At 38.1% G+C, this 14,286-nt stretch overlaps 1 protein-coding gene across 5 annotated transcripts in view; it reads left to right on the plus strand.

Annotated features, from left to right (window-relative positions):
- Positions 1-14,286, plus strand: part of CEP128 (centrosomal protein 128) — a 223,176-nt gene that overhangs the window by 13,592 nt on the left and 195,298 nt on the right. For 3 of the 5 annotated variants that reach the window (XM_081316241.1, XM_081316238.1, XM_081316239.1), the window contains exons 7-9: positions 814-886; positions 7,812-7,928; positions 12,164-12,250. In XM_081316241.1, coding sequence (XP_081172367.1) covers positions 814-886; positions 7,812-7,928; positions 12,164-12,250 — 277 coding nt within the window. Of the gene's footprint in view, positions 1-813; positions 887-6,929; positions 6,996-7,811; positions 7,929-12,163; positions 12,251-14,286 lie in introns of those variants that run through there. The other 2 variants (XM_081316240.1, XM_081316242.1) reach the window with 2 other exon arrangements.

A 14,286-nucleotide genomic window follows, 5' to 3' on the forward strand; every position in this document is an offset into this window, starting at 1 on the left:
GGCAAAGTAAACAGTCATCACAGCTCTCTTGAATATAGAGTCTATAAACAAATTGTAGAAATCAATCACTAAAAAAACTAGTCTTGCTTCAGTACTGGTGCCATGACTATAAATACCATTTTCTGGCCTTAGTCACTTTAGTTCATGAAAATGGGACACTACTAGTAATTTCTCCCAGGTGGACTTTGCTTGGAAAAGGCAGTCTTGTGTGTATCCAAGCACCAAGCCATAAAATGGGTATCCAGGCGCCAAGCCATAAAGAACTTGGAAGTTAAAACTAAGACTTTGTACTGTACCCAAACCTATTAGCAATTAATACAGGGCACATATTACAAGTGTAATATACAAATGATGATTAGCACCTTCTAACACAGGGGTCCCCAACCCTCGGTCCGTGGACCAGTACTGGGCTGTGGCATGCCAGCAGCTGGTCTGCACAAACAAGCAAAGCCCCATCCGTGGCAGCACACAAAATCATGCACCCTCTGGTCCATGGAAAAACCTCTCTCCACGGAACTGGTCCCTGGTGCCCAACTGTTAGACCTCTGTTCTAACAGTTCTAGGTAGTTCAAAACAGAGTTAAGCCACCTATCTGCTTCTTCACCTAGTTTATACTATAAACTTCAATTGTTTGTTGTACTATTGTTTGTTGAACTCTACTAGAGTTCCTTCTCATTAGAGGAAAGAAAAAACAACCCTGTTCTAAAACAATAACATATTCTGAAAATAAGAAGTTACTACAATTTTGTAATAAAAATAGAAACTAGTTTGCTTAATGTAGTACATGGTATAATTTCTTTGTTTTATTCTAAGAAGTGATGCTGAAATGAAAAAAAGATTAGAAGACATATCTGGCAGACTTGATGAATCACAAAGACAGGAATTGGTGAGTATATTGAAAAACCAAAAATATTTGTTAAATAGGTTTTGGATTTGGATTTTTACAATCTATCTGCCTGCCTGCCTGCCTGCCTGCCTGCCTGCCTGCCTGCCTGCCTGCCTATCTATCTATCTATCTATCTATCTATCTATCTATCTATCTATCTATCTATCTATCTATCTATCTATCTATCTATCATCTATTATGGATTGCTAGGAAAAAAATTCAGGGACTACTGTATTTCTGAGCTGAAACCTCTTAGACTTTAGGAAGAATTTAATGTGGTTGTATATTTTCCTATATAAAAATACTACCTCCTTTTCTACTTGTTACTTTGAATTTCTTGAATTTTATCTAAATTAAATTTGGGAGCTATTTTCTAATGTTTGCATTAACTCTTTAAATATCTGAGGAGGAGTCAAGTCCCATATAAATATAGATGCTTAAATCTTTAGATGTCTTCTGTTTTCAGAAGGTTCGTATTATACAGTAGCTGTCCTTCAGATTCCTATCTGAAATTAAATTCCAAAGCAGATTAGAATATTTCAGAATAGAAATCTACCCTGTTTTGAATCTGGATTCCATCTGACAGTGGTGGCACTGTAACAGTCATAGCAAAAGACAAAGTTTTTTTTAAACTTTTATAAATCAATAGGGCAAGGGAATATGAGATTTAGGTTGAGAAGTTCCAGTGACACTGGAATCAGACAACTTTTATGATCCTGATACTTCAGTTACTTTGTTGTGGAAGTTGGTAGAGAGATATTGAAAGAAACATAATTACATTTACTGTATATTGCAATTGTCATTATCTATTTTCTTCTCTGGAGTTGTTGGATGCTAATGTACTAGATTTATTATTGAATAAACATTTATTATTTTAGGATATTATTAGAAGATAATACTGTTAATAATCATTTGTATATCATTTTGTATTAATCTATATGAAGTCCAAGAATCAATTCTACAGGAAAGGAGGTACACTTCTTATGACCATACCTTTCCTTGCACAATATTTTCTGAGCCTGAGTTTTTGATTGTGTTCTCATTATATGAGCTATTACCATTTCAACATTTATACTAGTCTGTCCCCATGTACAAATAATGTAGGCATTTAAAAATAACTAGACAACCCATGACTTTTTGGGTCATCCTTTCATATTTCCTTACTAGATTCTTCAGTGCTTTCAACAGGGATTGAACTTTTAATGTGCTGCCTTCAAAAGAAAAGCTGGGACAAATTCAGATGTATCTACCTTGAAAAGCCTATATTGAACTGTATAGCACAATCAGATGTATCTACCTTGAAAAGCCTATATTGAACTGTATAGCACAATCAAACATCAGTACAGGAAATGTTTTATGGCATCTTGTATTATGTCACAACATATTATGTTTTAATTTTTGTCTCATAAAAAGTTTGTAAAATTTGCCAAATTTCAATTCATGGGTCCCAGATTTTGAACACATTCTCTAAGTCCATTTAAAGTGCCTTGGTTCAAAAATTATTGCCCCATGATGCACATTGTTGCCCAGTGAAAGGTCACAGAAACAGGAGTTTTAGTAATAAACAGATTTTTTTAAAGCTCGACATTTATTGCACTATGTGAAGTTCAGCACATGTTGTCCCTTCATTACAATCAAATTTTCATCTGTTTCTGGTCAAATATAGCCATCTACACTTTTCCCTATTGTACTTATGGAGTTATATAAGTTTCTTTTTCTGAGTGGGGGATTTAGTCAGATGAGTAGATCAAGTAGATCAAGATATTGTAGTGCTACATCCAGCCCTTGGAGAAAGCAAACCCATTCTGTTAGTGGGCATCACTTGTGGCAAGGGAAGGCTGACTCTTATTGCTAGTTTTACTATGGCTGGAATCCTATCGACCCATTATTAGTTATCAGTAATTGTTTTTTGTTCTTATAGTAGTTGAAGAGCATTGTGAACACACAAGAACCAGCTTCATTTTTTCCCTGTTATTTGTAATTTAGGAAAGGGACTAGTTTCTTTTTCATCCATGCAAGACTAATTATGCAAGTGTCATTCAGCTAAAGCATACAAACTGATCCCTCTCCCTTTTTGCTGATTTCAGAAGAAAGTGGAATACAGTCCATTGATATACAGCCAGGTTGCTTTATTATTCAGTTACTATTACTGTTGACTCTTTTTCCTGCAGTATTAATATTTCTATTCTTCAACTATTCCTAAGAGTGTAGTTAAGGGACGCGGTGGCTCAGTGGCTTAGGACGCTGAGCTTGTCGATCAGAAGGTCGGCAGTTTGGCGGGTCGAATCCCGAGTGCCGCGTAACAGAGTGAGCGCCTGTTACTCATCCCAGCTTCTGCCAACCTAGCAGTTCGAAAGCATGTAAAAAAAATACAAGTAGAAAAATAGGGACCACTACGGTGGGAAGGTAACAGCGTTCCGTGCGCCTTTGGTGTCTAGTCATGCCAGCCACATGACCATGGAGACGTCCTCGGACAAGCGCTGGCTCTTCGGCTTTGAAACGGAGATGAGCACCGGCCCCTACAGTCAGAAAACGACTAGCACGCATGTGCGGGGGAACCTTTACCTTTACCTAAGAGTGTAGTTACTATTAAATTCCCCATAGGGTTAATCAAGAGCTTCAGTTAGAATGTGGCTGTCAGTCTTTGACAATTTTCATGGACCTTATGGTCCTCTTCTCTATCTTTGGGCACCTGTGCTTGGTGGATTGATCTCACTCTTTGATGATTTTAAATCACCAAGGAACTAATATTTTGTCAGGTGTCTGCAACCGTATAATTCCTCCTCCTGCCAGTCCGACAACTCTTTTCCTGCCAGCTTCTTAGTCCATTTCAATTTCCTTTCCTTTCTCATTAGAAATATTGCATACTGTATGTGGGGGGAAAAAAACCCACCTTCTGTTTCGTCTCACCTCTTTTCCATCCTCAGGTTGACAACTGCAAGTATACAGTATATATATATATATATGACAGAATGGCAGACAGAGTTTAACATCTTCTTCATGAGTATCTTAGTTTAATTTATTTTAACAATTTATTGGGCTGCTATCTTGCAAATGAGCATGTGAGAGACTAACAGCAAGTTAAAACCTTTCACAAGTAACAACCCGAAATAGTTTGAACAATGCTAGCAACACAATATGCCTAAGATTCAAGCAACCCGTTCCCTCTTGCAAATCAATAGCAGTCAGAACAACAAACCAACCAACTGACTTTGCCTCACGTCCAGGCTCCAATTTTTAAAGGAAAGGCCAAGTCTTTAAAGAGTTATAAAAGGTTATAACAGGGTTGGGATCGCTTGGATCTTTGGGGGAGGGGGAGAGAGATGCTTTTTCAGAAGGCAGGTGTTTCAAGCAGGTGTTTCGACCTGCTTTCTAGGTCCTGTTAAATAATATTACTTTATAGAAGGGACTCAGAGCATACCTACCTTGTTAGATCTCATACGGTGAGCAGAAAGAATTGGAACAAGCGGACCTGCAAATAATTGGCCTTGGGCCAAACAGGGCTTTGATTTGCCCCCAACTGGAAGCCTGTGGAATTCACAGGCCACTGATGCTATAGAAGCATATTATGGTATATCCTAAATTGCCTATGTCCCAGCATTCTAGATCAGTTGCAGCTTTTGAATGCTCTTCAAAGGCAGCCTCAATGCATTAATGTAATCAGGAGGTGACTACAGTGCGTTCATGAACAAGGCTTCTCAATTGAGAAATGAGTGCAATTGGCACACAAGATAGATTTGTGCAAAGGCCCTCTAGCGTTGGATCAGGAGCTTGAGACCAAGAGGGTACTCCAGCTTGAGTGCCAACTCTGCCAGGGAATGTGCAACTCTATTCAGAGTTATAAACAGAAAATTTCCAGCACCAGGAGGCCTCAAAAGTCACAGCTGTTTGGTTTTACCAAGGTTGAGCTATAATCTGTTTTTCCCCATTCAAATCCCCCAAGCCTATTTGGTTATCACAGGGTGGAGATATAAATTGGATATCGTCACTATACTGATGACGCATCACTCTTTGTCAATGAATGACCTCATTAACTTCATATAGATGTTGAATATTGAATAGAATAAAGCCCTGAAGCATCTTGAAAAGTAGGAATTGGAAGCTAGATTTTTCTTCCCATCACCAGCCCTGAAGAATAAATGTAATAAATAAATGTAAATTGTTCCTCCTTTCCTAATATGGTCTAGAAGTATCCATGTTGGGAGTCATGGAGGTCAAAATAACTGTGTTTCCCCCACATTTCAGATCTGAAAGCCATCATCTGTAAGTGTGACTAATGCAGTGCTATAACAAGTCCAAAACATGAGTGAAAAGGATCCAGATAATACATTAACTTGAAGGCCTTCTGGAGCTAGAAGTCAATCATCTATCTTCTCAATAACCTATTCTAAAATGAGAAGGTGAAGACTAGACAAAAATTGTTCAATTTCATGGGATCCAGTGATGATTTCTTAAGGGAAGAGCAGACCAACTTCCTTTTTCAGAACAGGTGAACTATCCCCTCCCTCAAAGTTTGAAAAGTAATACTTTTCAGTACATTGGAAATTAAGTTTTAGTAACCATGGATTAATTATCCACCCCTTGATATGATTTAAATGACTTTTCCCACAAAAAAGAAAAAAATACTTTCTTATTTGAATGAATTTATATGGGAAACAGGGTAGACTAGGCAGCAGAGTATCATTTTTAGACATGCTAAACATGTAAATGTTATTTGACACTAGAGGGTAGTGTCTGCAAATAAATAAAGGAAAGAATTCAGCTTTATCAAACATGAGTGCTCCCTCTATCTTGCAAAGTTAGAAAATTGAAGCAAGCAATTGCAATTAAAATAAAATTCCTGATTCATTCCATCACATTTTATTATTTAAAAATTAGAAGTTATTCTAATTCAGTTCTTCATTTGTTGTTCAGGAAAGTTTTAATAACAATTTAAAAAACCTGGCACCGATATATGGAAATATACTGGCATTGATATATGGAAATACAACCTTTTCACATTACTGGCCTGATCTAATTCTACATGTGCACAGCTAGCATCCCTGGGAGGAGATGTACGTTCCTGCCAATATCAAAAGGCTTTTCCTGCTAATTTAACAGGATCCAGATGTGAATGTTGGAATACAGATTCAGCCTTGTGTCTGAAGTAGCTACATAACCCAGCTTTAGCATGGGAATCTCCTTTGCTGGATTGGTTGCAGCAGTGTTTTGACTGATGAGTATTACTTTCCAAACTCCATGCTATATACTGATGCGATGCAGAGGAAAACAATAGCCAGTTTTTATGTCTCAGGATATAACGTGGAAGCCAATGGTTGTAATAAACTTGCTGAATTTAAGCTGATCAGGATCTCATCAATGCCTTAACAGTAGAGAACATCTGAAGTTTCAGAGGATATAGATGTAATTTTCCAAGGGGAGAATGAGTGGAGATTAAAAATAAATGAAGTGGACAACGAATACAAACTTACATATCTGGATTCATTTTATTTTACATAATTTGTTTTGATTTTATTATATGGGAAATGACAAAGTATTAGGCAGGATGTAAAGCTCCACCAGTGAACATAATTCTTATGCTTGATTTGTTTTCTAAGATTTCTTCTGGCTTAAAATAATTTTCACAGTCTTAGGTCATCAAATAAACAAATGCAGAACTTGGTATAAACAATTAGAATAGCCCAATCCATCTATTCTTAGCTTTCATATCCACTGTGTTATTAATGCAAATAGTGATAGGGAGGAAAGTTAATTGGTAGCAGTGGACAAGAGATATTTTCTCAGTAAAAACTTTTGCTTAAGCAGCTGCAGCTTAATTGTAAGATTGCAAGTTATTTCTAAATTGTGTTCTTCCACTGATGGACATCTAGTTAGCAGTATAAAAGCTGTCTCATATAAATATGACTTATTAGTGGTTTATGGATCTTTTTGATGACTTTAGATTTTAAAACAGGCTAAATCATGGTAGTATGGGATATTCATTGCTTGTAGAACATTGCAGATTCAAACTCCTGTGTTTCTAAATAGAGATGGAGAAGTCTTGTTTCATAATGTTAAGATCTTCTGCTGTCTGGTACCAAAACTAGCTGAACGAATGGTCTTATTCAAGGTAAGGAGGTTTCTATCGTCCAGTAGAGGATTCTATCAGCACGATGCAAAAGAATAATTCGCAGCAATTTCCTTATACCTGAAGCCTCTCCGTGCTAGTTCCCTTTTTGTGCTGAAAGATAGTAGACCAACTGTGGCAAAGGGAATAAACCAAGGCAAAGGGAATAAATGCTGATAGTCTCTTTCCCCATTCTGCTGGTGAAAAAAAATGCATCTGATAATAAACAGATTCCAATCAGATATAACTCTATTGGTTTCATTTTGCTCCGCTTATTATTTGGTTCATATTTCTACAATAAGCACATCTTATAATAGTATTAGGGACACGGTGGCTCAGTGGGTTAGGATGCTGAGCTTGTCGATCAGAAGGTCGGCAGTTTGGCGGGTCGAATCCCGAGTGCCGCGTAACAGAGTGAGCGCCTGTTACTTGTCCCAGCTTCTGCCAACCTAGCAGTTCGAAAGCACATAAAAATGCAAGTAGAAAAATAGGGACCACTACGGTGGGAAGGTAACAGCGTTCCATGCGCCTTTGGCGTCTAGTCATGCCGGCCACATGACCACGGAGACGTCCTCGGACAAGCGCTGGCTCTGGCTTTGAAACGGAGATGAGCACCGGCCCCCAGAGTCGGAAACGACTAGCACACATGTGCGGGGGAACCTTTACCTTTACCTTTTATAATAGTATTAATGTTTGGAATAAATTAAATAGGCCATTATGTTTTGGTACTTTCCTTCTGTTATAAATTTGGAACATTTCTGTTTGCTTTCTTAACATCTTAACAAAAGTTTCTTCTCTGAAATCTGCATGCTTATATAGGTATCAGAGCGGGTAGAGAGAAGACTTCAAGAGATCGAACGAGAAATCCGATCAGAAAGGCAGTTGGTAGAAAGACGCCAAGACCAACTGGGACACATGTCTGTGCACCTGCAGGAAGTATGCATAAAGGCCTTGGTATACGTTTAAAACTACAAAAGTGCTTCATGCTGGCAATCTAGCCTGTGTTAATTATTTAAAGGGATGAATTCCTCCCCCCCCTCCATGATAGAGGTCATGCACACTGACAAGATAGTGGTGAAGTGTGGCTCCCAGATTTCAGCTACAAAATCCAAATAATTGCCAGTTGACAGCACAGCAGTAGAGGAAATCTCACTGCTGCTATCTAGTGTAATTTCAAATCCAGATCTGGTAACTTTTCTTCTATAAAAAAAAAGACTTCTCATGCTGGAAGCAGGCAGTATTGGTTCCCATTATACAATAGTTGAAAGGATGCTGCCTTAAAACAATTTCAGGTACATTTAAGATTTAAACTATGGAAGGTATTATTAACAGCCACCAGCACATACTTTTCTTTTGAAGAGAAAATGTAATGTAATGGGTAGCCAGTTTCCTGGTGCCGTATAATCAGCTGTGTTTGAATGAAAATGCATCCAGGAGAACAAGAGTCTGTGCTGTGAAGGCAAACTGAGCTATTGTTTGCTTCAGAACAAATAAAGCCTTTCCCACCTTTTCTTTGAAAAGAATGCATAAAGTGCATATGGGAGAGGTAGTTAATTTCCTCCACCCCTGTACTTGAGAGGCCAGGGTTCTTAAATATATAGCTTATAATTTTGGAATTAATGTAAATGTCTGGGCAATTAGTGGCAGTCGTTTTTCAATTGACTTTACTCTGGTGTCTCGCCGAGTCTATGAAAAGTTTAATATCATATTTGGTTGCTTTAATAAATGTAGTGACCTGGGTGCATTTTTCTGAAAAGCAATTGTAGATTATATAGAGAAGTATAAATCACTAGGGATTAATTTAGATTGATGCTTTCAGTTTTGAAAAAAGTGGCTTTCTCTTTAGAGGGGGGGAAAAAAAGCTACCACACAAGTTTAGTAAAAGTAATAGCTTTTCAACTTCACGTGCTCTTATTAGGTCAGGGATTTTTTTTTCTGGTGTTCTCCTTCGTTTTTAAATTACCTTGAATGATTGTGAAAGATTGTGATTGATTAGAGCAAAGAGGAAATGAAAGCGGTTAAGTTCCACAGTGAAGATTCTCATGATGTCTAGCATTTTCTTTCCATTGCTTTTGGGCTTCTGCTTATTTTGGATTTAGGAAGTTGATGTATAATTTAATATCATACTATACCTTGCAAACCCAAATATGCACGTTTACAAGGGTTTTTTTAAAAAAACACATTTATTTATTATCAAATATATATGCTCGGTAGTGAATATTTTGTTAACGTTCTTCATGCAAATTTTACCTTTACCTTTTACTATAGTGGGAAGTGGTCTCACTTGACATGCTTCCCTAATTGATGGGATACCTTGCCTTCCAATCTTGGTGGGCCAGATGGGTGTAATGGGCAGCCTTCAAATAGCCTGGCCCTAGGCCATGTAGGACTTTAAAGATGTTAACTAGCACCTTAAATTGTATCCGTGAGCAAATTTTGCACAATTTATAAATTTTCTCAACATCAAGGAACCCAAGCAGCATATCGGAACAATGGAGTTACAGGGACTGCAGTACAATAGTATTGCTCTGACCAGAACATGATCATAAATGATGATAACCATAATCAATTCAAAAAATCTTCCGGTATAACCATATATTTATAAGCTTCCATAAAGTCATAAGAGTGAGGGGCTACAGTAGTACAAACTCAGCTGTTTGTTGAGTTCAACCTGTGTATATGAAAATTAAAGGTTTGGCAGGGCGGGGTTATACATGAAGACCTTATATTAGTATGTTGCAAGTCACCAAGATCTGAGCATTAAGGTTTAATACATTATTGTAAGAACTTGTGTAGCTCTTCCAGTTGGATATGGTTTTTCTTGTCTCCCAAAATTTTAAGATTTTTGACTAAACAACTGAAAAAGCTATGAAGTAGAACCATAAATTATGTGGCAATTTTGTAGTTCTTCTCTCCTGTGGCATATGTAGCAATGGTAAGTGGCTTAAACCTGAATGTCAGGGTTGGACACCTTTTGCACAATTGGCAAGATTATCTCTCTCTCTCTGCTATTTTCTTCAGGAATATCAGCTATATAGGGATCTATCACTTGTGTGTTTTGGAAAGAAGAACAATGGATTAAAAGGATGATTTTGAATGTACAAATAGCTGAGAAAGAAAGAGTTAGTGCCTTATCTTCTCTATCTGCCTTGGGTCTGAAATTGAAAAGGGTTTCTGTTGAAGTTAAAGCTTCTACCTGCAGAAAGGCTCATGAGAAAACTAGAGCCACGAGGGATCTCCTTATGATAGGCATTGAGTTACACTTCCTCATTGCCTGATTTAAGTTTACCTATTATCCTCTGATGGAAACAATATCTGTGCAATCCCTTGCAGTTCATACCCCTTTACAAAGAAGTGTAGTTCCGTGCATGAAGCATATATATATATATATATATATATATATATATATATATATATATATATATATATATATATATATATATATATATATATATATATATATATATATATATATATATATATATATATATATATATATATATATATATATATATATATATATATATATATATATATATTTGTTTACATTTATATACCGCCCTTTTCCCGAGGGACTCAGGGCGGTTTACAGGGCAAATTAAAACAGTGCAATGTACAAATTAAAATAAAATAAAATTAATAGCCCCCAAAGAGTTTAAAATTTAAAATTTAAAACCTTAAAATCCCTCAGTCCAGGCTAACTCAAATAGCCAGGTTTTTAGGTCCTGGCGAAACGAGCGAAGGTCAGGGGTGATCCGGAGTTCCACAGGCAGTTGATTCCATAGGGCAGGCGCGCCCACCGAGAACGCTCTCCCCCTGGGGATTGACCGCCGGTACTCCCTGACTGGCGGGACCCTGAGGAGGCCCTCCCTGTGGGAGCGCACAGGACGATGGGAAGTTGATGCTGGCAGCAGGTGCTCCCTAAGATAATCTAAGATATACTGTACTTCCAGCAAGCAATCTGGAAATCTTACTTTCTGACAAGACTTTTTGTGTCTGTCCATTAGAGTTGTGCAATGTGTGTGTGTGTGTGTGTGTGTGTGCATGTGTATATGTATATGTATGGGACGCGGTGGCTCAGTGGGTTAGGACGCTGAGCTTGTCGATCAGATGGTCGGCAGTTTGGCAGGTCAAATCCCGAGTGCCGTGTAACAGAGTGAGCGCCTGTTACTTGTCCCAGCTTCTGCCAACCTAGTGGTTTGAAAGCACGTAAAAATGCAAGTAGAAAAATAGGGACCACTATGGTGGGAAGGTAACAGCGTTCCGTGCCCCTTTGGCATCTAGTCATGCCAGCCACATGACCATGGAGATGTCCTCAGACAAGCGCTGGCTCTGGCTTTGAAACGGAGATGAGCACCGGCCCCTAGAGTTGGAAACGACTAGCACTCATGTGCGGGGGAACCTTTACCTTTTATGTATATGTATATGTGTGTATATGTGTGTGTGTATATATGTATGTGTGTATGTATACACACACACACACACACACACACACTACTGATAGTCCTCATTTAACAGTGCTAATAGAGACTGGAAGCTCCATCAATAAGTAACAGTTGTAAATTTGAAAACCATGTGACTGTGTTACTTAACAGTGGCAGTCCTGGTTGCCATTGTTAAATGAGGACCATGCCAGATGTTAAGCAGGGATGTCATATGACTACCACTTCTAACTATCTGCTGACTTCCCTATTGAGTTTTCTTGTGGGAAACTGGCAGGGAAGATCACAAATCATGATCAGGTGATTGCAATGGCCATAAATACAAAGTCCCATAGTAATTACAATTCATTCAATATTTTCATAAGCTTGAATGGTTGCTGAACGAGTGGTTGCTAAATGAGGACTTCCTGCATATGGAAAATCAGTGACTTCTGAATTCTTTTAATATACAACCTTTCTTGCTTTGTCTGTACCGTACAATATGGTGGGTGGTACTCTCTGATTAAAAAAAACAGGTCTTCAGTGAAATTTAGTTCAATGTTTGGACCAGAGATATTCACAGATTAGGATATGTCAGTGTCAGCTTTTATTTTTGAACAGTATGCACCTATAATATGTACATATAGTTTATATGGTATCATCAGACAAAAGACACCAAAGTCAATATTGTTTAGCATATTTATACATTAATTATTCCCTTGAACCCCACATCTCTCTTTTTCTTTCAAGGCTTTAAAGCAACAAGATTCTAAAGCCAATGGAGCAGAAATTATCTTGAAAAATAAAATTGCAAAAGTGGAAGATGAAAAAAGCAAAGTAAGATTTAAAAATTCTATTGTAGTGATGTGGTGTCTTGTACTGGCTTTTCCCTATGTGATTAAGGAAAAAGGTGCTTGAACTTTTTCCCAGCTATCAGATGGCATAGTTGTGGTTTATTTTTTCATGTTAAGATTGCAAAATATAGAAAAGAAAGGGGAGGGAAGCTGATCTGAACCATTCCTCATCATATGCTGGTTTTCTGTATGGAAGGCATTTTTGCACATGTTGGAATGTTAAGCCAAGTGTTCAGCCTGATGAGGATAGTATGCATGGAGCATCTGTTCTACTAATGTAAGCTCCCCATAGAACTCTGGACGATCATAATTTTAAATTACATGGGGAGATCTCTCCAAGTAGAATAATTATCCCCTGGCAAGCATTCACCAATCAGCTAATGAAGTGTAGTCAGAATTATGGCGGATCTTGCTGTTTGTTGCCCCATCTTCCTCATGTAATTCTGCTTCTAAAGGGGATTTGAACTGAGAAATTGGGCTTCAAACTGAAATTGTCTCTGAAGTCTAGTTCACAATATTTTCATGAAAAGCACCCTAAACAGGACAAAATATACTTCTTTTCTCATTAGTTTTCAATCCTAAATATTGGATTTTTTTTAAAGAAAATGCTCTGTTTATTGTCTATACCAGGGGTAGGCAACCTCGGCTCTTTTATGACTCATGGACTTCAACTCCCAGAATTCCTGAGCCAGCCAAGCTGGCTCAGGAATTCTGGGAGTTGAAGTCCATGAGTCATAAAAGAGCCGAGGTTGCCTACCCCTGGTCTATACTAATAGGCTCTGAATGTGGCACAAGGGAAACAACATTAATAATTATCTGTACCTTCAAATAAAGGAGGTTCCACAGTTTTTGGCCCCATACAAAGAAATTTAAGTTGTGGTGGGTAGGCTGTAAACGGGATATGACTTGAACATCAGTGGAACTTAAGTCTGGTTTAAACCAGTTACATCTCATTAAAACCAAGAGAACTTGAATAATTGAAATTTTTGTATAGACATGCAAGAATTAAAGTTGGTGGAAGAAAGTAGACCAAATATCCTTGTTGGAGAAAACTACAAAGTGCCGTCACCAAAAATACTATTCTTCATCTTTCTGCTATACTCTTTGGGCAATGGTATATAGCAGGGGTCCTCAACCCCCAGTCTGTGGACCAGTACCGGGCCGCGGCATGCCAGAAACCAGTCCGCACAAACAAGCAAAGCCCCATCCGCGGGATGCAGGCAGTACATGAAACGATGCCCCCTCCGGTCCGCAGAAAAACCTTTCTCCATGGAACTGGTTCCTGGTGGCCAAAAGGTTGGGGACCTCTGGTATATAGAATAGTGCCTCTGAAGATGAATGCAGTTGATGGTCAGGTTTATGTATGACGATATCCTGGTTGATAATATATAGTATTTTGCACTTGATCTGTAAATGAACTGCCAGGCAAAGCAGTTTAAATGTGAAGTGATATAATTAGAAAAAAATAAGTGGTATTATTTTGGCTGCCACATGTTTGCACCAATTATTATTTCCAGATACTCTTCAAAGGGAATATTGGAAGAGGACATTTTGTTCTTAGTGGTTACAATAAGATCCAAGCTATTCAAAGTTTTGGTTTAAGCATCTTGAATTGTACCTTGAAAATCATAGAAGACGAATCCTGAGGCACTGATACTTTTTTAAAAATATCAGTCATTTTATAAGAGCATTGCACTTTCTTTCTGTTTTGTATTGCTGGTAGATATATTTTTATTTATTTATTTATTAGTTGAATTTATATACCGCCCTATTCCCGAAGGACTGCAGTGTTCTTTTCTATTTTACGTTCTGGGTTGAAATTTAGGCTGTTCGTATCCTACACTCCTATCCGGCAGCCCAAGAGATTTCTAGGAACTAAATCACCTTTAAAAATGCATTGGACTCAGTAGCAGGGGAAGCTCTAAAGCACGGGTGTCAAACTTGCCACGTCACATGACGTGCTGCGACATACCGCAACTCTTTTTGCATTGCTGGCAATGGGGTGGGCGCGGCTTCAGT

The sequence above is a fragment of the Vipera berus genome (genome assembly GCF_964194415.1).
Source record: "Vipera berus genome assembly, chromosome: 1".
Lineage (NCBI taxonomy): Eukaryota > Metazoa > Chordata > Lepidosauria > Squamata > Viperidae > Vipera > Vipera berus.